At 43.4% G+C, this 26,333-nt stretch overlaps 1 protein-coding gene across 1 annotated transcript in view; it reads right to left on the bottom strand.

Moving 5' to 3' along the window:
• MYCBP2 (MYC binding protein 2, E3 ubiquitin protein ligase) overlaps positions 1 to 26,333 on the bottom strand; it is a 184,237-nt gene that overhangs the window by 39,477 nt on the left and 118,427 nt on the right. Inside the window, exons 53-58 of the mRNA XM_015409457.1 lie at positions 23,373 to 23,600; positions 22,414 to 22,546; positions 21,505 to 21,630; positions 15,404 to 15,565; positions 3,364 to 5,004; positions 1,246 to 1,415 (exon numbers count right to left, since the gene is read on the bottom strand). Coding sequence (XP_015264943.1) covers positions 1,246 to 1,415; positions 3,364 to 5,004; positions 15,404 to 15,565; positions 21,505 to 21,630; positions 22,414 to 22,546; positions 23,373 to 23,600 — 2,460 coding nt within the window. The remainder of the gene's footprint in view (positions 1 to 1,245; positions 1,416 to 3,363; positions 5,005 to 15,403; positions 15,566 to 21,504; positions 21,631 to 22,413; positions 22,547 to 23,372; positions 23,601 to 26,333) is intronic.

Raw genomic sequence — 26,333 nt, 5'->3', positions numbered from 1 at the left:
GCACGATCTTCAGGCCCCAAGGGAAGGGCTCTCAACAGCCCACCGCTAAAGAGGGACAAATTTCTACAGAGAGTTGTGGCTCATCCTTGTCATCCAAGAGAGGTACAGCAGATCCAATACTTCACGCTGGAGCTCTCCTGCTCCTAGTCTGTCTGTCCCCTTTTCATTATTATTAGCTGTCAGCTTATGTGCAATACAGTTGCACTCAAGACTGGTAACAAGACCCCATTTCATTTTTCTCCCTTTTGTCATCGCACACAGAAAATGGGAATATCAAGAGGCCAATAATATGCCAGCTAACCAATCTGTGACTGTAAGAGCCTGATCTACAGATCAAGTTGAGACCCAGGATGATCTAGCAGTGAAGAAGAAGAAAAAGAAGAAGAGGACGAGGAGATTGGATTTATACCCCGCCCTTTGCTCTGAGTCTCAGAGCGGATGACAAACTCCTTTCCCTTCCCCTCCCCACAACAGACACCCTGTGAGGTAGGTGGGGCTGAGAGAGCTCTGACAGAAACTGCTCTTTTTCAAGGACAGCTCTTATCAGAACTATGGCTTGCCCAAGGTCATCCAGCAGGTGCAAGTGGAGGAGTGGGGAATCAAACCCAGTTCTCCCAGATTAGAGTCCACGCACTTAACCACTACACCAAACTGTCAGACTAGTACCCAGGAGACCTGGGTTCAAAGCCTCACTCGTGCAATAGAAGCTCACTGAATGACCTTGGACCACTCACGCTCTCTCGGCCTAATCTGCCTCACAGGGTTCTTGCGAGTATAAAATGGAGCAGAGGAGAGTGGTGTAAGTTGCTTTGGGTCCCCCGTTGGGGAGAAAGGCAAGGTATGAATGAATCAAATAAACAAAACAAGTTCTTTTACTGTTCTAAAAACGTCAGACGTCAGAAATGGGGCAAGGAAGCCTTACAGAAAGCATTATTTCAAACATTTTGTTCACTAGCGGCCTGCCACGTATCTTTAGGTCAACTGTGGCAAAGAAAGCAAAAAAGAGAGGAACAAATTTAGAAAAGCTTCCCATGGTATGGTTCTTTGTTGCCGCAAACAATGTGGTAAGCGCATCTTTACAAGCCTGTTGTGAAGGACGCTTGAAGAGGGCAACATTAGGGGCGAGAGAGAGCCGTCCTACATTTCACAGGGGGCCCTGTGATTACTTCAAAGGCAGACTGCGGGGGATGAGTGAAACGACAAACTCTCATCATACAGACAGTAAGAAACAGGCGAAAAAGATACCTTTTCTCTTGCTGCTGCCTGCTTTTCACGTAGATATTTCTCTCTGCACCGATCGCAGACTAGATACCATGTGCTTCCTCCGATGCCGCCGTCGCCACAATTACCAGCCCATCCACCGCAAAAGTGCCCAATGCTGTTATAGCCTTGTCCACCTGCATACCGGCCACACCCTTAAATCACGAAAAAACATGTCTTAGGTTGAGATCTACTGCATCTGTCATTTCTACTGCTATGCTCTGTGCTTCAGAGGGTCAGGCATCTTTAAAAGCGTGTCAGACTGATCTTCAGAGGTTCAGATGATCACGTTTACAACTGTCTCAGTAGTTAACACAACGGTTTCATATTAGAGCAAATGCACTTAAATTCAGGATAACAGACAGGAGAGGGCTTAGGACGCTGGCTGGAATCGTCAACTGCAGGTAAGTATATCTTACTGACAAAAAGGATAGCCAAAAACCTGCAATCAGGAGGTCAGGGGCTGCAGGGACCACTAACGCTACAACTCAAACAGACGGCAGTCTGAAAGTGAGCTGCTTAGAAAGCTGCACTGATAACAGCAAGATGTTAACTGCTCCGCCTCACTTGCTCCCTTTCTTACATAAAACTCATCACAGTTCGTGTCCTTGTTCAGATAATCCTGTGTTTTTGTTCGGGGATGAGGAATGATATAGTGTAGCCCAATTTTGTTCGATCTTGGAAGGTACGCAGGGTTTGTGCTTGGATGGAAGATCACCAAGAGAGACCCTGCAGAGGAAGGCAACGGTAGGAATGATATAGTGTAGCCCAATTTTGTTTGATCTTGGAAGGTACGCAAGGTTTGTGCTTGGATGGAAGATCACCAAGGGAGACTCTGCAGAGGGAGGCAATGGCAAACCTCCTCTGCTTAATCAGTTGCCTCAAGTTCCCTATGGGATTGCCATAAATTGGCTGAAACTTGACAGCACTTCACACACACACACACCCCGCTTGGTTCAGTTTTTTGATTACTGAATTCCAGTTGCCCATAGTGGCAACTAAGGAATTTTCATACCCATGTTTGTCATAAATCCATCCTATGAAAGAGCCAAACTTTTTATTTGCTTACCAGTGAACACGGAGTTTACCTACATCAAATGGTAAGGAGGCAAATATAGCTCCCCTTTTATTTCTTACATGTATACACTCCCTCCTCTGAATGTGAGCTACTTCTCTCTGGTGCTAAGTGTTGTGCCTACATTGTATGTATATCAGCTGATCATGTTTTTCGCACCAAACCAAACCAGCACTGTATCGGCATGAACGGCGCTGACTGAAAACCCCAATGGTTACAGTATTCAAATATTCCACATTCATGAGGGATAATACCCTGGAGAAACAGCACCAATGTGGTTCAGAGTGTACATGTGGGTTTGTGCGCACGTGCAAAGGTCACTAGTATATCAACATATTTCTACAGCAGAGTTCACTTGGGCTATAACTTAGAATTAAATGTGGAAATCTCTGGAAGAGAAGGTTCTTGTACTGGATTCATTGAATGAATGGTGTCTAAAAACTTCAGTGGTGCATCAGTACTAAAGTTGTAGTCCCATCAATGCATATTCTAAATGCTATATTAAATCCTTCTTTTTTTAAAGTAGGGAAGGCTGCATATCAGGATTTAGAAGATCCTCTTAACCTGTTAAACACCACTGATAAAAGCATGTTTACATTCAGAATCCAAAAGACCACTTCAGAAGTTTGGGTGATGACTGTTATTGTAGCAATATACTAGCTTATAAGACAGTCTTGCAAATCCTTTAACCATCTTTCAGGGTCATTTTATGAATGCAGATGCACTCTTTTAATAAAGGATCCCTCTGAATGAATTCAAACTTTTTTCATGCTTCTATGGCTTCCATTCACTTCTAGTAATTTACTGTTTTCTTTAACAGGCCCAAGATTATAAAGGAGGGGGGGGGATGCTTCACTCGCTGTTCTCCAAAAGAGCTTTCAGATAGAACATGTAAATTATTTGAAGCTCAACATGTTTCTCTAATTTTAAAAAAAAGGGAACTTGGGGGAACACCTCCAGATAAACATTCTGAGGATCAAGCCTCAGTGCATAGCAACTTTAGCAACCGTGATGATCCTTGGCCTTACCTGGATGAGCCTGTCTCATGTGATAGGTCACTGGATACGGGTGGGATTCTCCACACAGCTCACAGATGGTATCTTTCTCTGGTCCCCCTACTGCAAGCTGAGCCATTTCGCCAAAGAGGTTTCCTCTCGGTCTGGCTTCCGCTTTCTCCTTTTTCTTCTTTTCCTTTTTGGACTTCTTATTATCTTTATCACTTTCTTTCTTCTTCAACACTGCACAGGACCCGGGGCTTGGAAAAATCATGTTCTGAGAAGCTGCCTTGATGGTCGCCAGAGAAATGTCTTCCCAAAAGGCTACCAGGTGCTGCAGCGTTAAGGGGAGAGGAGACTTGGATTTCATGGCATGGTGGCTAGAAGTTTCAAAAGAGGCACTTTCATTCTTTCCATCCTCACATCGTTCATGAAGAGGGGGCTCTTTAAGCATAGAGAGGACTTTGTTTTTATTTATGCTGCCCATTTTTGATATGTCAGGCCCATGAGGGGCTATGTTGAACATATTAAGAGCGGAAGATATTTCCAGGGAATGTCTGTTTTTCAGCTTGGTTTCTTTTTCTTCTACTGGCTGCTGGCCCATGTTGCATCGAATTGGAGCATGCTCCTTAGAGAGTTCAGGGTTGAATTTCAAAAAAGAGGAGCAGGCCATGGCATCATGCACTATCCCTTCGTGCCACAGGAAAGAAGCAAAGACAGCCCTGGCACATTCTGCCACAGACGGCGACATGGCTTGCTTGGCAGGTTCTACAGGTCTGGTGCCGTCGCCTTTGAAAAGGCAGACAGACTTCTCCTTCTTTGGTCTCGTGTGCCTGCTTGCGCATTTGCGGCTCACTTTTGGAGACGCTCTCATGTCTTGCTCATCTTTCAGCGGCGCTTTCCCTATGCTGAAATGAACCTTATTAGAGCTATCATCCACGGTTTTGAACTCAGAATTATCTTCACAGGTGCTGTCCGTAATGCTATTTGTCTTTAAGGTACTTGAAGTGCAGACTTCAACAACTTCACTGTGAAGATTTTCTTGTACCACGTGAGGAGAAGGGGCCCGGTTGTCCGTTTCAGGGACAGGTTTTCCATCTTTTAACATAATTTTTGGTTTCGGAGAAGTGGACCTTCCCCTTATTGGTTCTGTTAGGGGCACCTTCTTTTTGCGAAGACTATCAGGGTCCAGCGTATATGAATCTGATTTAGATCTCTCCCGAGGAGGGTCGATTTTTGTTTTCACGGGGGGCGAGGGTTTCTGAGTCTTATCGTGAGGAGAAGACGACCGGCGAGAACCAGCGCCAGATGTACAGGATTTACCTGCTGAAAGAGTCTTGGGTGAAGAGGATCTGTTACCTGGCCCTGGAGATTCCGCTCTCAAGCCAGATGTTGTCCTCCCATCCGTTTTTAAAGTTTGCAGAGTGTTATGGTTTGGAGACAACGACCTGCTGTGGGAGTCTGACCTCAGCTTCCCAGTATCAGATTTCAGCATCAGAGATTCACTAGCGGATAAGCCCTCCGTATTCCTGGGCTTTTTCTGGTCTCCAACACTGTGGCTCACGCGCCCATCGGATTTAAGCGACCTGCTATCCGCTCTGTATTTGGATGCCATGTCTGATTTCCCTGCTGGAGAAACCGGTCTAGCAGCTGCAGTAAAATTCACTCTGTCACCTGTTTTGATACATTTCGTAAAGGCATTATTAAAAGGAAAAGTCTGTTTACAGTGGCAAGAATCACAGTGCTGAACGGCCACACAAATTTCTCAGATTTCTCAGTATCGGAAAGACAATACAGCTTAAGGAAGAAGGCATAAGGAGGGATTCACGTCTAGCGGAGCTCAGTCCTACAAGCTGGGATTGAGTCTGGTGATCGGTTATCAGCTTTGACAGTGCTGACCATCTACAAGGAGCTTTATCTTCATCTCCACTTCCATGCAGGTGCCCATTACTGCCTGGCCTGACACCACCAGCCACCATTTCATGAATGAATACGGAACCCCAGTCAAACAAGTTGTGCTGCAGTGCAGCCCTGGAGACTGAATGTGGGGGCATGTAGCACGGTTTTGCATGCACACGACCCGACACAGAAGGTAGCCATCCATGGAACAAGGTTTCTACATGCAGATCATCCTTGAAGGACCGAGGTGAATGATCCCTGAATACTATCCTACCGTTATCTAAAATGCCTCCCACAGTGGTGTGTACATGTTCTAAGGCAGCTTATTAACATGCATCGTGTGAAAAGCTGATATGCTTAACCACACTTCCTGAAAGACAACAGAGAAAAGAATAATTGGGATTGGGGGGGGGATGCTAACATGCCCTGCAGTATATTGCCGATAAGATGCATCTAGATTGCAATACCCGGAATCAATATTCCGAATCTTGTTTATTGGATAATTTCTTGCAAAAATCTACGGGAAATATCCAGGAACTAAAATGGAAATTTTATAACGATGTTTGGGCAAGGGTCGTGCTCCCATGGGCCTAATGGGTCTGACCCAGCACACTATGGGTATAAGGACTGCGGATCTTCCCCTCGTTCCCTTTCTCTCAGCAATACTTTCCAACCCTGGGCAAGCTGACTCTCGGGATCACAGGGCTGTGTGGATTTACAGTTGTGGAGGGGGCATAATGTGGAAGGGCATGCGGTGAAATCACCTTCTCTCGCCTGTGCTAACAGAAGAGGGTGGAGCAGTGATTTGACCCCCTTCCTCCTCCTTGCTGCAGCCACCTGACCCGTATGCATCTCTAGATCTATGCAGTTCTTGCAGCTCTGGGAACCACCTGTCTTGCACTGGAAAGGACTACTGGGCCAGGGGGTTGGGTGTGTGTGTGTGGAATCAGCACTTCCCAGCACCTTCAGTTGACAGATCGGTGGATCCAACCAGACTGGAAAGGACTACTGGGCCAGGGGGTTGGGGTGGTGGTGGAATCAGCACTTCCCAGCACCTTCAGCTGACAGATCGGTGGATCCAACCAGAAGTTTTATACAAAGGCATACAATGCTCCTTAGCTATACTCTCCCCCCCAAACCCCAGAATCACAGAGGTGATTAAAATATGAAATATTAATTCATTATTTGCTTTGATATAAAATCAGGTCCTAAATCATATTTACAGTATATTCAAATATACAGAATGTTACTGTCAACAAAGAGGATAATCATATATAAAAAGTCTCTCTCTACACATTCTTGATGCACTGTCTGAAATAAATATATCTATTGTTATCACACAGTAAAGTAACCTGGCACAGTCATTTAAAAAAAAAATACCCCCACATTTATGCTGACTCATTAAAAGAGTGCTATATCCAAAATCAACAGAATGCTGAGCAAAAACTTTTTTTTAAAGTGAATGGAATGGAATGGGTAACATCTTTTTCTTTTAAGAATGTCTGAACAACCTCTCCACATTGGCATGCGTACCCACCCTTTAGTTTGTGAGAGAGAGATGAAATAGCAGAGGCAGGCCCAGCTACATCATTACTTTTGTAAATGCGCTCACGAGAAGCAAGGTTGCGGGATGGAGTTTCTAAAGTGGAAAACAGTGGCACAGAAGCAGCATAGATTCAATGGAAAAAACAGCAAAGATAAAAAACAAGCAAAGCAAGCAATTCAGATGAGACACATCTAACTCGATGACATATTTACATGTGCTTTCCCCCCCCATTCTTCCACGGCTAAGGATTTACAAAACTAAATAATCATTCTAGGTGCTATGTTTCCCCCCCAAAAAGAATAAATTATTTTTTTCAATAAAGACCGAAGGAAAACCTAACTACAAATCCTTATGGTGACAGCAAATGATTGAGCTAAAAAAAGAATGAACCAGCAATTAATGAATGGTTTGGTTGTATTCTACTCATGAATAGTTCTTTGCTATTACTGTTTTTAACAGACTAAGCATTGGGGAAAATATGTCTGATAATTCTATGCTTCTGGTATTATTTGGAGCTTACAGGTTAACCAAAGTGTGTTTATTAAGACCTATTAGCTTTTTATCCAATAACTATTTTCAAACCCCCCTCCCCGTTTATCATTTATATATTATTTCCCCCAAAAATACTCTTCAAAGAGGACAATCTTATAGAACCTTGATGGGATTAATGCCTAGGATAAGCAAGAAAAATACACGTCAGCAAAAGTCAGTTCCCACAATTCATGATGCCCAAAAGAAAGTCAAAAGTAATACCATAGGCTTTTTTGGATTGATTCCCCTGATTTTTGGATTAAGGAGTCCCACTTCCAAAAAGAAGGTCTGATTTCTCTAGAATCTTCTCTTGCACTCCAAATATAAGAAAGTCGTTATCAGTAGGCAAAATAAATGCCTAGAATGTAGGGGAAAGACTCCTTCCAACAAGAAGCATATTCTTTGATACGATCCCAAGTAATTAAAGAAAATTAATGTGAATCACCTATTCCTACAACATGGGAAACTATACCAAAGTTTTAAACAGAGGACAAGGATTGTTTTAGAAACTCCAAGCAGGATCTAGAGATGCATTATTATGATTTCTTTGTAATACCTACCAAAAGACATACAGAACACAGTGGAAGCAAACAGACTTGCATAGCAGACAGTACGACGACTACCCATGCCTCATAGTCCTAAACAGCAACTGCACCCAAGGAAATTTCAATTTTAGCTAAACATTCCCAGCTCCCTAACTTCTGCATATGAATTCAAACAGCAAACGTCTTCTAGCAGCCTCTTTGTCCCTCCTCCAAACTGGGATTGGTGTCATATTCCACAGGCTGAAAACAGACTCTAGACTACTAAAGATATTCCAGCTCCATTTGTTAAGCTCCTAATTAGGGATGGGCACAAACCTAAAATTTCTGGCTTGGTTTGGGATTCGGGGTGGTTCACAAATCAAACCATGAACTGAACCAGGCAAAAAAAAAAAATGCCCGAACCGAACCAGCCAGTTTGGATCCCCCTTTCTCTCGGCCACAGCAAGCCACAGCCAGGAGAAAGGGGGTGGGACTGCTTGGGAAGGCTGGCAGCTTTGAAACTGGGTGAGTGTGAAATGGAGCACTAAAATGGCTCACAGCCATTCCAGCGGTCCATTTTGCTCCCCCCTGCTTCAAAGCAGGAGGAAGCGAACCGACCAGTGAAACAGCTCACAGCCATTTAAACCTAACAGCAGGGTGTGTCCGCCTGTCAGCTGTTAGGTTTAAATGGCCTGAATAGCCGAACCAAACTGGACAAAAGTCCAGTAAATGTTCGTGAAAGGTGCCTTTCCCCGTACATCAGTTTGGGGGCTACGAACCGGGTCAAATTTGTGCCGAATTTTGGCTCATGAACAAGTTCATGCCCATCCCTGCCCATTAATTGCTAGGTAAGCTAAATTGTAGATAAACCCATTCACAATAGTTAAGACACGCAAACTGTAATATGAACAGGAAACAAATTAAAAGAGGGTTGATACACTGGCATTTTAGTCCCGCCAATGATACGTTTCTGTTTAGGGATACTTGCTCCTACTTTCACCTCCTGCTGTACTCCAATGGTACCTCCCTCCCCACCTGCCAATGCATTGTTCCCTCTTTTGAAGACTTAAGAGACGTTAAGTCTGAACAAGGGAGGTCTGGCTCACAGAAATCTATATGGAATAGATTTAGTCTTAAAGGTGCCAACAGATTTCTGCTTGAATTTGCTGCAACAAACTAATACAGCTACCTTTTTGAAACGTTTTCAGAAACGTGTGGCTGGGTCCCTCAGTGACCCTTACTACTGCCAGAACAAATTCCATACAAGAGATGCATTCAACTAATCTGACATGTAACAAAAGTAACCACCTTATGCCACAGGCTTTCAGAAGCAAGAGATACATGACTGAAGAAAAAAGGCTCTTGTCTATGTAGCATGTACTACAACAGATTTGTTAGAATTTAAGGTACCAAGAGATTTTTGGCTGTTTTTGCCAAGGTTAAGCATAAAGTACTTCACTTCAGATTCAAATAAGACACATTTCATGTAAAAAAAAATGACATATCAGCCAAGTTACTAGTCAATTCACTCTAAACCTGGTAGAAGTTTTGTAAAGACTTTAAATAAGCTACACAAAATCATGTTTCTTAACGGTGACATTTCAACTACAAACAGAGATTTCGGAATGAATTAAAGGATCAGTGCTAAAGGAAATGCTAATAAGGGTATCTTATGTGATTTAGTTGTTGTAGATTTTCCGGGCTGTATGGATGTGTTCTTTGCATTGTAGGACCTGACGTTTCGCCCGTAGCTGTGACTGGCATCCCCAGAGGTATAACACAGAAAGATGGAGTACTCTCTGTCAAGGCGTGACACAGAGAGTACTCCATCTTTCTGTGTTATACCTCTGGGGATGGCAGTCACAGCTGCTGGTGAAACATCAGGTCCTACAATACAAAGACCATGGCCCGGAAAATCTACAACAACTAATGAACTCCGGCTGTGAAAGCCTTTGACAATGTATCTTATGTGAGCTTGAATGGTGAAAAACATCTAAGATTGGTGTGAGTTATCTGTCCCTTTGAACCTGGCTGCCTGTATAACGTGGAAAAAAGAAAACTATTTGGCTATGCGAGTGGGGAAAAGGATGAAAAAAGTGGAAGAAAACTGTTTATGAAATGGGAGCCAGATGTTGTCAACAACATTTAAGTGAAAGGCAAATGAAACCTTTAAACATGCTGAACTTCCACACCCTCAATAGAAGGTCTTTGTGTCACTGCTAAATGCAACAGAGAGACACAACGCTGACAGCATTGCCTCACACAGACACACTGAACAAGTTTAATAATCTGTCCTGATTATGCACAGACAGCTCTTCACTTTATTTATTTATTTTTTATTTTATTTATTTAGGTATTTTTACCCCGCCCTCCCCGCGAGCGGAGATCTAATGGAGGAAGGAAGTTGCCCTCTTTGGGTGGCCACAGTGGATGCTAGTTTCTTTCCTGAAAGAAGTGACGTGGAATGAACTCGAAAAGGTGATTGAAACCAAGTACTTCCCTTGCCTAGAAGGACCCCTTCTTTAAAACCCTGAGGAATACAGGCTGCTTTCACCTGTGTGGATTAACATGTCTCCTACAGACTGATTAACTTTGGATAACAGAATCTATATACTGTTAGTGATGTGTGGCCTCCACCTGCAGGTAGCTAAATCCTTTGATCGGGGCCACACGGATGCTAAACAGATTTTTCAGAAAAATCTGAAAATTTCAAAAAAAAATACACGAGGGGGGTTTTAAATCTCCCCCAAAAGTAAAGTACCATTCTCTGTGCTTGGCAGTCAGCAGTGACACCAGGGAGCCACACTAGGTCCAGTCTGGGGCTCTGTCCTGGATCTGGCAAGCAGCACAGCCCAGGAGCCATACTGGGCATGCCACTGCCGCCAGCGCAGTGTGGGAGCTGTGTTGGGCATGCCACCACAGCCCAGGAGTTGTGCTGGGCCTGCCGATGGCAGAGGTGTAGGCCCAGGAGTCACGCTGGCTGCAGGTGCTACAAAAAAGTAGGGGGATCCCCCCCCTCATCGTCAGTATCATGGGTTTACGCTTGTAACTTCCTATTTGTCAAGAATCACTGATATCTGGGATTAGGAAACTACTCGCTAACTTTGGTGTATTTCCATACTTCCACAATTCCTTCTCTCTTTCACCAGATCCAATTTCTGAACGGGAGGAAGGGCAACAAATGCCCTGAGACCCTTGGGTTACCCTGGAAGGCTAGGAAATGTACGGCAGGGTAACAAAAGTTTTCATATGAAATTTATGTAAAGTCTTTTGACTGTGTCTATGGCCTGACCTCTTCTCCCCCCCTCCCGCATTTATTCCACCATGACGTGTACTGTCTGTCCAGTCCAGTTCCATGATATGTTACTGACCATTCCAGACATGACTGGAGGGTCTACTCTACTATTCAACTTCCAGTCAAATGTTCCACTGGATAGTACTGCTGTTAGATTAAAAGACTGAAGACTGTGTATCAGGAGCTGTATCCTATTTAAATTCTGTCCATGCAAAGCACAAATTCCCCACCTTCCCCTACTGCTGGGGATCCCCGGGAGTTGCATGAGGGATTTAATGGGTTGACAGGGACAGATTCAGATTCAGAGATTGGATGTATACCCCGCCCTTCGCTCAGAGTCTCAGAGCGGCTGACAAACTCCTTTCCCTTCCCCTCCCCACAACAGACACCTAGTGAGGTGGGTGGGGCTGAGAGAACTCTGACAGAAACTGCTCTTGAGAGAAAACAGCTCTGAGAGAACTATGGCTTGCCCAAGGTCATCCAGCAGCTGCATGTGGAGGAGTGGGGAATCAAACCCGGTTCTCCCAGGTTGGAGTCTGTGCACTTAACCACTACACCAAACCAGCTCTCTTTCAGTAAAAATCACTTCCTTCCTTAATGTTCATGGACCTTTTCTATGGAATCCAACCCAAAGTATCAAAGGAAAATTTAGAAGACACAGGATCATCATGTTGAAACTTTTGAGTTCTCCTTGCCAGGAAATAAGGGATCAGACAGAAGATCCAGAAAAAGTCTGACAGTTCCTATTCCTATCACAAGTAACCAGCACAATTCAATTTCAGCCCAGTAATGGCTAAAATCTGTCAAAGCTTCTCTTACTTCTGGGGATTGCTACATTCTTATCAACAGCACTTGCTTCTAAGTTCACCTTTTGGGCTGGGGAAAAGGAAGCCACCTCCTTTGAGATGGATTTACTAATTTATTCTGAATGGTTTGCTCAAAGGGAAGCTCTAACAGAAAGCAGGCATCTTCCCTTTGCTGCAGCTTTGACTTCAAGACCAGAGAATCACATCTACAACATCTCTTGATCCCACACGTTGTTGGCTTCCTTGCTGACCATGTTTGCCAGAACTAGGAAGAGAAAAGCTGCAATCTTTCTTGCATCCTCTAGCTGAATCTTCCTCTTCTCCAGAGAAAAACCAGAAAACCCTGAACAGTAGTTCTCTACAGACATGATGACAAACCATAACGGGAGACTTTGAGGTCCCTGAGAGTAAATGTTCTCCCCTCCCTCACATTCTCATAGGGCATGGACACTGAAGACTTACTGGGGGTATTTTTGGGGGGTGTTGGTTGGTATGAGAGCCAGTTTGGTGTAGTGGTTAAGTGCACGGAGATTCCCCACACCTCCACTCACAGCTGCTGGATGACCTTGGGCAAGCCATAGTTCTGACAAGAGCTGTTCTTGAAAAAGAGCAGTTTCTGTCAGAGCCCTCTCAGCCCCACCTACTTCACAGGCAATGCTCCCTCTAAATCTTGTGAGCAAAAATTCTACTTTGTGAGCTACGGGAATTAAAGTTGTGAGCGAGCCATTTGGCTGCTGCACAAATTAGTTTGCCCTGGAGCCATCCTTCCTGAGTTAAGACAAAAATCTGTGAGCTGGAGGCTAAAAAACTGTGAGTCAGCTCACACTAACTCAGCTTAGAGGGAACACTGCTCACAGGGTGTCTGTTGTGGGGAGGGGAAAGGGAAAGGAGATTGTAAGCCGTTCTGAGACTCTTCTTCTTGTTCTACATAACCTCCATACTGGAGGAAACAACAAGCTACCATTTATTCTGTTGCTGGAATCTTGGTCTGTGGGTCAGAGAACAGCTGTTCTCCCTATGGAGAAGATCAAGGAAGGGCCACAGGCCACCTTCTGCTAGCCAACAGTTTAAACATCCTGTCGTACCCCTTTGCTGGACTCTTGCCATCAGGACCATTAAACAAAACAAGGCATAGAAAGCAAGGACCTAAAAGCCCTTTCCAACCGGCTCAGGGCTCAAGTCATCCACTATCTCACCCTACAGGGCAAAGATGACTCCACAAATTGGACAGGAAATCCAGGGCTCAGAAGCAATTTCGCAGAATAGCGGTAAGACAGCCATGCGAAGAATACAGCTACGGCATAAAGCTGAGGCATGGGGGCTGCTGTCCCTTTCTCCTTCCCTCTCCTTGGTTTTGCCAGTCTGCATGGGGAAGCTTTAAGGAGTCCTAGGTGGCATTTGAACCGTGGGCGTCATTGTGGGAACAAGCTTTAAGTATTTCTGGGGCTTGCGCACTCCCCCTCCTCTCCTGGCCCACACCTCGGACACTGAACACTTCTAGGTTTATAACAAACCACAGGTGTCACCGGGGGGGGTGGGGATTTAGGACACTGAGGCAAAACTGGTTCGTTATTCTCCTGAAGACAAGCAAATGAGGAGGAATGAAGAATGCCGGCCAACTGCATTAGCCGTTTATGAGTCAGTCTTGCTGCTCAAGGGTCTGTATCTACTGGCCGGATGAAGTAAAGCCTGTGGTTCCTTCTCCTGGCTTCTTTTTTTCCTGCCAACTTCCGGGGGAGAAGGAGCACCTTGATAATGCCTAGGGCTTTTTTTGTAGAAAAAGCCCAGCAGGAACTCATTAGCATAATAGGCCACACCCAACAGCAGAAACTCATTAGCATATTAGGCCACACCCCATGACAGTGCAGCCCATTCACATATTAGGCCACACCCCATGCCTTCCCTTGGCTTGCCCAGGTGCCCCACGGCTGTGGGGAGCCTGGGGGAAGCCAGCCCTTGGAGGGGAGGCATTTTAAACCGCCTTCCCTTGGTTTGCCTGGGCAAGCCGGCCCTTGGACAGGCTGGGGAAGGCACGGGGAGGCATTTAAATCCTTCCAGGGGGGCCCCGGCCTGACTGCCTTGGAGTCGCTGGTGGGGGTCACTCTCCAGGCCTTCCCACTGTAACCACACACGCAGAGGTTTTGGCTGTAGTGGGCGTGGCCAACTCTGAAGCCAGCTGGAACTCTGTTTCTGTGCGTTCCTGTCCAAAAATAGCCCTGATAATGCCTTATTTCAGGGCTGTGCAGGTCAGCATCTCTTGGTGCTCTCAGCAAACAGGGAAAAGGCTTCGTCAACTACCTGGGGCACATCCAGTTCCCGGAACAGGCTGAACCAAATAGGAACGTCACACACAGAGCAGTGCTTCAGACTGCTCTTCCTTCTCTAGCTAAGAAGGAAAATGAACTGGCAAGGGCAGCTAGGCCAGTATATTAGTACACTTAAGAATATACCAAGATAAGAACATAAGAACATAAGAGATGCCAATGTTGGATCAGGCCAAAGGCCCATCCAGTCCAACACTCTGTATCACACAGTGGCCAGAAATACCAGTGCCATCAGGAGGTCCACCAGTGGGGCCAGGACATTAGAAGCCCTCCCACTGTTGACCCCCCCCCAAGCACCAAGAAGACAGAGCATCACTTGCCCCAGAGCCCCTAGCTATACCTTGTGGCTAATAGCCACTGATGGACCTCTGCTCCATATGCTTATCTAATTCCCTTTTGAAGCCGTCCATGCTTGTAGCCGCCACCACTTCCTGTGGCAGTGAATTCCAAGTGTTAATCACTCTTTGGGTGAAGAAGAGCTTCCTTTTATCCGTTCTAACCCGACCGCTCAGCAATTTCATGGAGTGCCCACGAGTTCTTTGATCTGGTGGTATAAGTAGCCGTTATACCGAAACTATACAGGTGACAATCATCTCCAATTAAATGGGGGGGGGGGATCTTAGTTTTATTTTGCCGTATGTAAGATTACTCATAACGTGTAACTCCAAGAAAGGTCAGGGAGAAAGACTGTTGGGGGAGGAGGAGAAACTGCAGCAATAATCAGAGCATTTGAAGTTAACACTGGAATTTACAACAAAGTCCTGGAATCGAAAGTCACTGGTTGAACGGACACAGGCTGCTCAAGCACATGTTTTAATTTATTTCAAGTGTTACAGCAACTATTATGAAACACTTAACCAAATTACAACCCAAAGGAATTTTTTTTAAAAAAACCCCAATGTATATATGTTATCTTCTGCGCTACAGAAAACACTCAGAAAGGCCAGTGGAGCAAGCCCTTCAAAACTGTGGGGGAAACTGGAGTTTGCTTCAAAGTCATGGAAAGCCAACATAAAAGGAGGGGGGAAAGAAATCAAAAGGTGCACAGACGGAGGATTAGTAGCTGGCAGGCGACGAAGATTGTTACAGCAATGGCAAAGCTTTAAAAAAAATGGACTGATGAGGCAGGAAAGGCTGACAAGACTTACTCGGAAGCTGTGGCTGAGGCTGCTGGAAGGAAAGGGACTGTCCAAACACAAATGGGCTGTGGACTAAGGAAGAGGGAGGTTTTGCAGCTTGATCAAAGATGGAAGGAGCTGGGAGACTAGGCCGTGACTGAATGGGATTCAGTAGGGCACCCAGTTGGTCACCTGCAGTGGGCAAAACAGTCAACACTACAACCTGAAATTTTCAAAAAAAAAAAAAATGTTCTGAACGAAATTTTAGTCCAAAGTTAAAAGTCTTGTGCTGGTTTTGCAAGCTTGTAACTAAATATGACTCCGTTAGCAAGACACAGTCTAGAAAGCGATGCAATTACCAAGAAATATTTGGTAGACGCATGGGTAATTCAAACCAAATATTTTCACGAGGGAGAGGGAAGGGATGGCTCTTGTGAAAATGACTCGTAACACTTTTCCGCCAATTATTTCCCCCCCTTTTTTTTCCTATTTGAAAACGAGAATAAAAATTTACCATGAGCTAAAAATAAAAACTCATGTATGACTGGACTGAGAACAAGTTATTTGTCGCTGTTTAGACAGTGTGCATAAAAAGATTTTAAAACTGGGCATTGCGTACTAACCAAAAAAAAAAGAGAGAGAGAATTTTCCAACTAGAACATGCAAACTAGAGACCACTGCTATTCTGACATATTTTAAGACCCAGATTACAGAGTCTTATGTACAGAAGTATGTGGCTAAAGAAATACCACAGCTAGGCGGTAAGGTCAACCCGTGTCTTTTATTCAGCAATATTAGTTTTCAAATTATCCTTATGCCCTGTTTCTCAGAAAATGGAACATATACTCGTATAGAAGACTAAGAGAGCAATCCTAAACAGGTCTACTCTGAATTCTACTAGTCTTTCCAGTAGGGCTTACTCCCAGGAAAGTGTCCTTAGGATTGTGTCGTAAGCCTCCTTCCTGTTTAGTCTGGAACCTTTTTATGGTCCTTAACTAAATGGGGCTCAATAAGATCCATCCTCCTTACTTTTATTGCACAATTTTTGCATGGACACTACGGACACAAAACATTAATTTTATACACTGGGAATTTTTAAAACTTATTCTTAGTTCCTCCTACAGAGGTGGCCAGAGGGCAGTCTTTCATTTCTGGGGTTGCATCCTTTCCTGGCTGAGACGGTGTGAACTTTCGGTTCGAGTAGGAGAGGGATATCCCCTCCCTCAACCCCTAGCTTTCATTTCTGGGGTTGCATCCTTTCCTGGTTGAGACGGTGTGAACTTTCGGTTCAAGTAGGAGAGGGATATCCCCTCCCTCAACCCCTAGCACTTGTCTTACCGCTCCATTCATCAAAGCGTGAAGCCCTTCTCCAGGTTAGGACCCTCCCTGCAACAAATGCAGGAGATAGTCCTTCTCTTCCAGTATGTATATAATTAAATCATAGGGTCACCATACATCGGAAGCGACTTGACGGCACTTAATACACACATGTGCATATCAGTGTTCCCTCTAAGCTGAGTCAGTGTGAGCTGGCTCACAGTTTTTTAGCCTCCGGCTCACAGATTTTTGCCTGAGCTCAGGAAGGGATGGCTCCAGAGAAAACTAGTTTATGCAGTAGCCAAATCGCTCGCTCGCAACTTCGATGCCCGTAGCTCACAAAGTAGAATTTTTGCTCACTCCACTGATTAGAAGGAGCATTGGTGCATATGTAAAGCAGTGATTTCCCCAGAGTAGGCCAACCAGCTTAAGGCCAAAACTGTGGGTGATGATCCTCCCATTTACCTATCTCTGTTCTTCAGCGCTGCATAAAGTCAGAGGTGGTTCACCCTGTAATATCTAGTGAAGGCTGTGTATTTGCCCAAGTGGCTGCATAATAAATTCCTTCCCCAGAGACTTGACCTACACTGGCCACTGAATTTGCTTCTCTCCACACAGAGGCTTGAATCCTATGAATGGGTTCTGTGCATGCTAGACAGCCACTGCCATGAAGTGTGCATCTTCTTGTGCTAGCAATTCCATTTTAGCAAGAGCAATGTGCTTCATCAATCCCTTCTGCAAACAGAACTGCTTAGCACAAGAGCAAGCATGCTGTGCAGCAGAGTCTGCCTCGTGCGCATGGAACTCATTCCAGTATAACTTTACATAATGCTCAGTAAGATGCCAGGATCCCTTATTTATTCAAATGGAAGGTGTCCAATTCCTTACTGGCAGATCAGATCCCCAATTCAGACCATCTCTGGGCCAACAACAGCAGATGTTCTGGCCATTAAAGTCTTCTGGAGGCATGAGAATGACTTCTCCCTTGCATCCTTCAGTGCAAGAACCTCTTAAGAGGGAAACTGAGGAAATGCACATTATGCCACAGTGCTTATGAGGGATAACTTTTCACGTGCATGACTAGATTTAACTTTGTCGGTCTCAAAGGTGCCACTTGACTCAAACTTTGTTCTTCTGCTTCTGGCCAACATGGCTACCCCACCTGAAATCTAGATTTAACTCTGTCTTTCTGAACTTTCTTAGGATTTGACCAAAGACTGATCTAGAAGCCAGCCCAGAAATTCAGGTGCCAGACACATTTTTATGCCAGCAGGTTTTCATATTTTTTGTGACCACATTTTCTAATTATTGTTGCCACAGAAACCTAATCTCAACCTCTTTTCGCAATTTCTTGTGATTTCGTCAATGAATGCTCTGACTGAAGTATTATTGCACATAATACACGGGGTAACCCTGCTTGTCATCACAACAATAGAAACTAAACTTTAACCCAGAAATAAAACACCTATTTCTGAAGAGCTGTAGGAAGGACTCAGGAATTAAATTACAAATATTCTTTCTCCCCCCCCACCCCGCCCCTCTGTCTCCTAGCAACTTTTTGTCTACTTCCTTCCTTTACCAGCCATAACTGGAGAGAGGATTCCGACAGCTTCAGAAAGCTCTGATCCATTCCCGTTGTCAGGAGCATCTTTCTGACACTAGATATGTCCCTCCAACTGCAGCCAGGGAGGGGGAGTGCCAAGAGCTGTCAGACGTAGTGTGGTGGCCATGCTAAGAGACTGTAAGAGATGAAGGGTTTTGCATGTGCTGACAATCCTAGGCGCCACAGCTACCAAGCACTCAGGATTTGTCAAATACTGCCCAAGGACTCCAATTCCCCCTCACAGGCCCAAGAGAGTGCCGTTGTTTACTGAGGACAATGGGGATAGAAAAAGAGTGGGCAGATAGAAAGAAAGGGGAAGAAAAAAACAGGTTGCTTACCAGTAACTGGTGATCTTCGAGTGGTCATCTGTGCATTCACACCAATGGGTTTAGTGCGCCTGCGCTGACCCAACCGGTGCTGTAGCAAGCTATGTTTCAAAGGATTTTCGCGCGGGTCCCACTGAGCATGCGCAAGAACCCCAGCACGCATGCCCAGAGGGACGGGCGCGCAGATCCCGCCAGTTCCTGAAGCACAGAGACCACGAAGAAGATCTTGTAACAAATACTGCCATATGCAAAAGGACATTACTTGTGTCTCCCCTGCGGCAGTGGTGAGGTGAAATCACTTCGCCAACACTGTCGTGTCTACGTAAAGCTACCTACCTGAGATTTTCTGAGTTGCGAGGGTAGTTGCATCTCAAGCAGCTGAGGATATACTGTCGTTAACAAGCCAGCTACAATCACTATTTTGAAACGCCAGTTTGGTGTTAGCAACAATGCCCACTTTGGCTGGATCCTCCACATTCAGACATCACAACTTAACAATGGTTTATCATGATGTCTGAATGCAGACCTGAGCTCTGAAGGGATCCAGGGAAACTCCACTAGCTGCCTAGGAGACAAAACTAAACTTGTGGTCAGAAGCTGATCTCAAACTCACTTAGGAAGAATGCTAGAAGTGGAAGACTGCTCTCTGGTCATTAACAGGAGGATCACTGGTTTCCATCCTTTAATTTGTAAAATTAAGAACATGAAAACAGCACACGAATAACAGCAGCCAATAAGCTGAAAAAAGCCACTCAGGTATTCTATAAGCAAAAGCCTGAAAGGATTCTTGAGAGCACATCTGCACAATTAGATTTTTGCAGGATATGTCCATGGACATACTATTTTGAGCAGTCCTGGCTGATATCCCCAATGGGACTGCTCTTTCATGCTTTCCAGATAAAAAATAGGTTTAAAAAATCCAGCAATATACTACTCCTTGTGGTATATGGGCATCTGTGGCCAAAGGCCTGTCCACCTGTTCTTTTCAGATGTGTGCTGCTGCATTTACTTTAACTGTACTTGCAAGACGGCACACTAGTTTGCCACTTGAATGGGTAGAAGCAATTCGGTCCCAACCTCTCTTGTTGCTGTACCACGCTGTGCACAAGCAGTGGAAACACACAGGGGAGAGCGAGATGCAAAGAACAAAACAAAACAAGAAGAATTGCCAACAAAGAGACTCTGTTGCAAATGTATCATCAGACTGTTAGACAAAAAAATAAAAAAGGTCTCCAGGAATCATGGATTAATGAAGCTAAAGAATAGTGGAAATGAAGGTAACACTTATTTATGACACTACTGATAAAAAACAAGCATGAAGTCTCTGAGTATTATTGTACAGAGATCGTTATTTGAACATTGTATATGTTCAAAGAAACCCACGTCGCATGATTTTGCCACAAGGATATGACACTGAACTTGAAGCAATACCAAGTTACTCTAATGATAACTGGCAGGTCCTCTATCACAAATTCAGGGCATGAAGTGAAGCCCATTTTTCCCACTGTAATCCCTGAAATTTACAAGTGTGTCATCTGGCTGCACCATTTCCTTATTTGGAAGAGCATTACGAAAATTCAGATAGATGGCCTCATCTTTGTTTTCTGCTTTTCTCTGTATGTATCTATTTCCAGCTATTTATTACATTTCATTCTATCTTTTTGACATTTTCGCACTTTTTTACATGAGATGAGAATTTTTCCTGCTTCAAAAGGTATAAAAATGACACCCACAAAATCCATTGACACTAACATGATTACCAGATCTTGGCAACAATCATACGGTTACATACTTATGAAAGCTCCACTGGTTTCACTGGGAATTATACATGGGTAATTATGCAGACAGTAGTCTCTGGCTGGCAAGACATTTATAAAGTGTGTTCGAGCATTATACCTTTTAGCCAAACTCTAGCAATGTAGTAGCTAGCAACTAGTACTAAATTCTTGCTCTGTCTTGAGAGAGGGACCATAGCTCCAATGGTAGAACACATGATTTGCATCAAGAATATCCAAAGTTTAATCCACGGCATCTTCGGTTGAAATCATCTAGAGAAGCTGATGCCAAGAAAGATCTCTGTCTGAGATCTTGGACAACTACAGCCAGCCAGTAGTAATACTGAGCTAAATACAGCAAGAGACTAATTCGTTACAAGACAGTTTCACAGATTCAACATTCAATGAAAACTTTACAATCTAATTTTTCTTACAAGCCCCTCATGCCAGTAGAACAAGACACTCGACAAGGAGTAAAGTGTGGGTACAAAACCCACTGCCATTACCACTGTGTTAAGGTACTTTTTGGAGGGGGCGTAGGGGAGGAACCATCGACACATCTAGAATGCAGCTTTAGTTTCCGCAGAGCAAGCAATGGATGGTCCAGTGGCAGGTGATGTAGATTCACAAGAAAAAGCTATACTTTAATCTAGTATGTGAGTTCTGTTGCTTATAACATGGAACAAATTACACAAAAACAAACATTTTGTAAGGCAGAGACTTCGAAGGGCTTGGGAGTTTACGGCAGTTCTTCAAAAACCAGTGATTTTGACTGCAGTGTGAAAACTATTATTCTCAAACACATCCTGTTAAATAAGGCTGAACACTTCATGATTCCCCATTCATGACACTAAGCAACTGCCTTTCCCTGTTAAAATTCTGCAGCTCAAACCTAAGAATCTTCCCTGATTCTGGACCTAAAGCTTCTGCATGTCATAAGAAAAAAAAATTCCAAGTTATCAAAATACATTTGAATTAATTGATCTTCTGAAATATATATACATATATATGTGTGTGTACATTATGTGTAGGTATCACACAGTGCAACATTCAACATAGTGAAAATGGTTTAAAAAAAAAAGAAAAGAATGAGACTGGCATAAAATATACCTTTGTTATTTCCAAGGCCATAATCAAATCCTTGTCCATTACTACACCCAGTCCCCTTATTGAAAGTTTGCAGCGAGAAAGGGCTTGGTGGAGGAGTCTGACCATTTTGATCTAGAAGAACTTGCTCTGTAAAAACAAAAAGCTGCTTTAGAACTTAATTACGTCTCAAATGGGGAAAACACCAAACATATGCACACAGGGGTGAAGGTTCCAATTCATAAATCACCTTCCCCAGAATAATCGATTAAAATTAGCAGAACGGCTCTTAACTATCACAATGTAACATTGTCCTGATATCCACTCTTCTAAGCAATTAGGAGTCATTCCATGCTGGTTATGTAATACAGAAGCTCATTAATTTCACATCTTTCAAGATATCACAAAAAAGTATGAACAGATCAGAATGCCAAATGTTTTATTACGCTAGTCTAAGCATATAATGACATTTGGCATTTTAAATTGTTGACACTTTAAAGATGTGAAATTACTGCGTTCCTGTATGTGAAATTACTGAACTCCTGTATTTTAAGAGCCTCAGTGGGCCAGAGCATATGGCTTTCTTTCACTGCATGAGGCCTTGCTCCAAAGGAGAAAACTCCTCGAATTGTGGAAGGAAACTGCAGGATCCACCTGATCATGTTTGCTTCATCTCTCCTGGTAGAACTGTTTCAAAGCCCAGCATTTGGCCCATGCATCAATCAGATGCCTCAGCCTGGCTGAGCTCTCTCGCTTGGGAAGCACACTCAATAGACCCAGTTCAGCTTAGCTTCAAGCAAGGCTACTGTACCATGTGCTCCCCGCAAAATACCCTGAATTGTTAAGATCGCTCACATGCAGCTGGATGGCATTTCCGTGCTTCATTTACAAGTACTTAGAACAGGCAGCTTTGTAAAAAGTATTAAAACTTGCCATCTTCATGCCGGAGATATTGATTTCCTCCTCTGTCTCTAGCTAAGGACCATGCTTCACCTTCATCACTTTCACAGAACTCTACCATGCTGTTCTTATCCATCTGCACCCACGTCCCTTCAGAATTAGTCACCTGGTATATACACACAAAAAAGCACATTTAAATTACTTTTCAAATCATACAGTGATAAGATACAGCAATATGCTTCCATATGTTTTTTTTAAAAGCCTAACAAAAGCAAATAGGCGTTTTTCAATTTAAGCACCGAAGAAGAATTAAGACAGAGAGAGAACTATTTGTATTTCTGATACATTTAAGAACATTAGTAATTTTAGCATGCTTTGTTGGGATTATATTAGGGGGGGAAAGAATATTCTGTCTTTAGATCACACAGAGAGCTCCCCAATTAACATGCAGTGATTGCTACCCAGTAGTATGCAAGGGTTGGATTTTTGGAAGCCTACTGAAAAAGGAACATAGTGACATATTCAACATTCACAAAGTTGCTCTTTTGTCCCTTATGCTGTTTGGAAAAAAAATAGCATGACACACTACATCCTCAAGCCCAAGGAATTATAGCACCAAAGCCCGATCACTGGAAGCAACAGTCGAATCAGTACCAAGAAATAAGATCAATTCTGAGATCTGTTGAATTCCTAGAAACAATCTGATTGGCAAATTCTGAAATACGCAATTAAATATAGGAGACCATTCTCTGATGAACCAACAATATTCCAGAAACACGTGTATGAGAAAAGTTAACGACAGTTAATGAAATATAACAACTGAGACAACAGTGATTTGCATAAAACTTTCACAACATAAAACCAACCTTCGAAGAGTTAACATTTAGCAACCCAGGAGGGAAAAGGAAACCTTGCGTAGTACAGCTGCTTTACTTATGATTATTAAACCCAGTATCTATGAAGACAATAACTGAAGCTACAAGGATCCATACCTCGCCCACTGCCTTGACTTTGTTTCCCAGAACTAACATTCCAATTGGGATACCTCTAAGGTTGGGACAGCTTCTGACGTTGTGACCTGAGGGGCCAGTCTTCACTACCTTATACACTCCAGGCCCACCACGAAGGAACGGCATATCTGGTGGCTCCTGCATTACCGCTTCCTGAGGGCAGTGTGAGTTTAGGTCTTTGAAAAAGTCATCTGCATTAGATCTAGACTCCTGAAAATTTCAGAACAAACAAAAAATAAAATCAAAAAACAAAAATCCTGTTAATAATGCCTTTGCACTTTTCAACTAAGCCCACCTCTTCATTAAATCTGCGACAACTAAAGTCTAACCCTATGGGAAAAAAAATTGGTCAGAACATTTATTCAGTTTGCAGGTTTAAATCCAACATTACGTTTTTTCCCAGGTCGACCCCTGGTCTACATGATCAAAAGCGTATTGCAAGTTTTATGCTTGTAATTTAATCCCCGGCATGGTGGGCCTAGTTCATGTCAGGATAGTGGCACATGGCGAGAGGGGGCTTAAGCCTCCCTGCCACACCAGTGTCTCAATTTGACATGGCCAGAGGGTATAGCCCCAGTATTTGCCCCCCCCCCCCGGGATCCACATGCACTGACAGACTACACCTAAGTCTTCCCAACTGGGAAAATAGCAACTCTCTGAGGCCATATGAGGAAAGAATTCTTGCCTTCAGTTTCACAGTCCTGATCCAAATCAGGCCAGCGCATGCCCTAGATTAAGTTCCTGGCACAGAAATTGGAATACATGTTTGATTGGGCAGACCTGGGGGAAATGTTAACATGTAGCTAGGCCCTTTAACCTCAATTTCAGAACTCACTGAATTACTGCTGAACACAAAATATGAATGTTTGTAAAACACAAGGTACAATTTGCAGCATGAAGACTTGGAAATGTCACACAAGCAGTTTTCCACATCACCATTATGCAAAGGGATACACAAAGATTATGACCTAATAAAATCATTATTCATGCAAGCAAGCATAAAAATGGAAGGGAGACACAATGTACAGGTATGATGGGTGGAAAGATGTAATAACGAAACCATCTTGAAAAAAATACCAGATCAAACCTTATTCTTACAAAATTCTAACTTCAATTATGTGAACACATGTTGCAGCCTGATCAGTACTGTGCTTTGGATGTCTGAATGAGTGTTTTGAAACCAAATTCTGGAGGACCCTGAAGCTCTTCAAAACTCTTAGGCATTTTGCAATCAGAAGATCAATGACCAATGATAGCAGACAACCTCCCTAAGACAGCTTCTCCCAACCTAACAAGATTCCCCTGCAGTGTGCAGCTGCAGCGAAGCATTTGGTATGTTCCAAAATATGCTCTCAGGACCAAACTAGGCATGATAAAAGTCACAGATAAATGCACATATGCGTGCCCAAGATCCGGATCAGGAAGGCCGAGGAAGGACTAAGCCTTCAGACCCTGCTAGCTATTCAAAACCGGCCTTCCCGCACTGTTACTGGTGGTAAGGGGGAAAGACAGGTTTTAAAAGGACACATAATTTTTCTTTTTAAACAGTTAACTATCAGCGCAAGAAGACTGGCTTTGAATACTGAAACCAAGCAGGACTTTGGGTGAAACCATCTTTTCCAGTTTTGTACAGCTGTGACCCCAATTCACAGCTGTACTAGCCATTTACTTTTTACGCACTGTTGGAGATCTGTGATCTTCATCATCGTTGTTTTTGCCCCTCATTTCATTCATAGAAATGGTGAAATAAAAGGGTAATAGCTAGCATCCTTGCCAGCTGTCTGCACCCTACAATAAGGCCTGGCATCTCTTGCAACGCAGAAGTTAAGTGGCAGGGAAGTCAGTGTAGAAAACGTTCCCTAACTGCAGAAGGTTTGAAAACTGCTGGCTGAAATGTACAGCTGTCACACACACCACATGCTAAAAATACTGGTGCACAAGAGACCAATCCTGAGAATTAGGAACTCACCTGAGGGAGAAAAGGTTTGGAAGTCCAGGAAAATAAGTCCAAATCCCTGACTCCTTGGCTAGCATTAAAGACATTCTATGCAAAGTTTAAGACAGACAAATATCAAAAGCGAATTGGAATATTAAGAAAGACATCAGCAGAAGAAACTTAAAGAAATTAAAGAGCATTTTTTTCTTGCAACTTTCTAACAATATTCATCCCCCCCCCCAAAAAAAAGATCCCTAAAATTAAACCCACTTAGCACATTCTTCATCATGGAAAATTCTGCTGAAAGCAAAAGGCTTACACTGAAAGCTCTAAATGATGTAGTGTGTCATGCCATTCACTGAACAGAAAAGACTTTTATAGAGCTTATCACATTTTTTGTGCAAGGCAATTCCCATTCTCCTGTCTGAATGAGAACCTATCACAGCCAGATTTGTTTTATGAAAGACAGTCTGCCACTTTGTGAAGATTTTTAAAAAAATATTTGAGGACACTCAGCCACCTATTCCGAACTGGAAAAATTAAGTATGGGGTGAGCAATCCCTTAGAGAACTTTGGAAAGCATGTTAATGCCGTACATTTCAAGCACACTGAAAAAAATTACATCCCCCTTTGAAAGACTGCTAGAGTTTGCATAATTTTTTTTAAGAAACAGGCATTCAACCACATTATAAAATATGAAAAGTAAGGTGCTTTTTAAAAGCCCAATGATGTCGGTAATTGGCTGTGAGCTTAGTGCAGTCTACTGCATTCCAAAAATGAAAAAAACAAACTAGTTTTTAAACCAGGAAAATATATGTATTATACACACTCTGGGGTATTAGAAAAAAACTTAGAACAATAAGAGCTGGCAGAATTTTCCTAGTCTGCAAAAAAATAAATAAATAGAGGAATATTTTGGAGCTGATTTTTAAAATGAGGTACCAGAATCCAACCCCAGTGGTCGTAAACATGTTGGGGCATTCTGTAGTATTTGCTGACGAGGCAAA

The sequence above is a fragment of the Gekko japonicus genome, unplaced genomic scaffold (assembly GCF_001447785.1).
Source record: "Gekko japonicus isolate JY-2015 unplaced genomic scaffold, Gekko_japonicus_V1.1 scaffold846, whole genome shotgun sequence".
Classification (NCBI taxonomy): domain Eukaryota; kingdom Metazoa; phylum Chordata; class Lepidosauria; order Squamata; family Gekkonidae; genus Gekko; species Gekko japonicus.
This window is presented reverse-complemented; position numbering and strand designations above follow the sequence as displayed.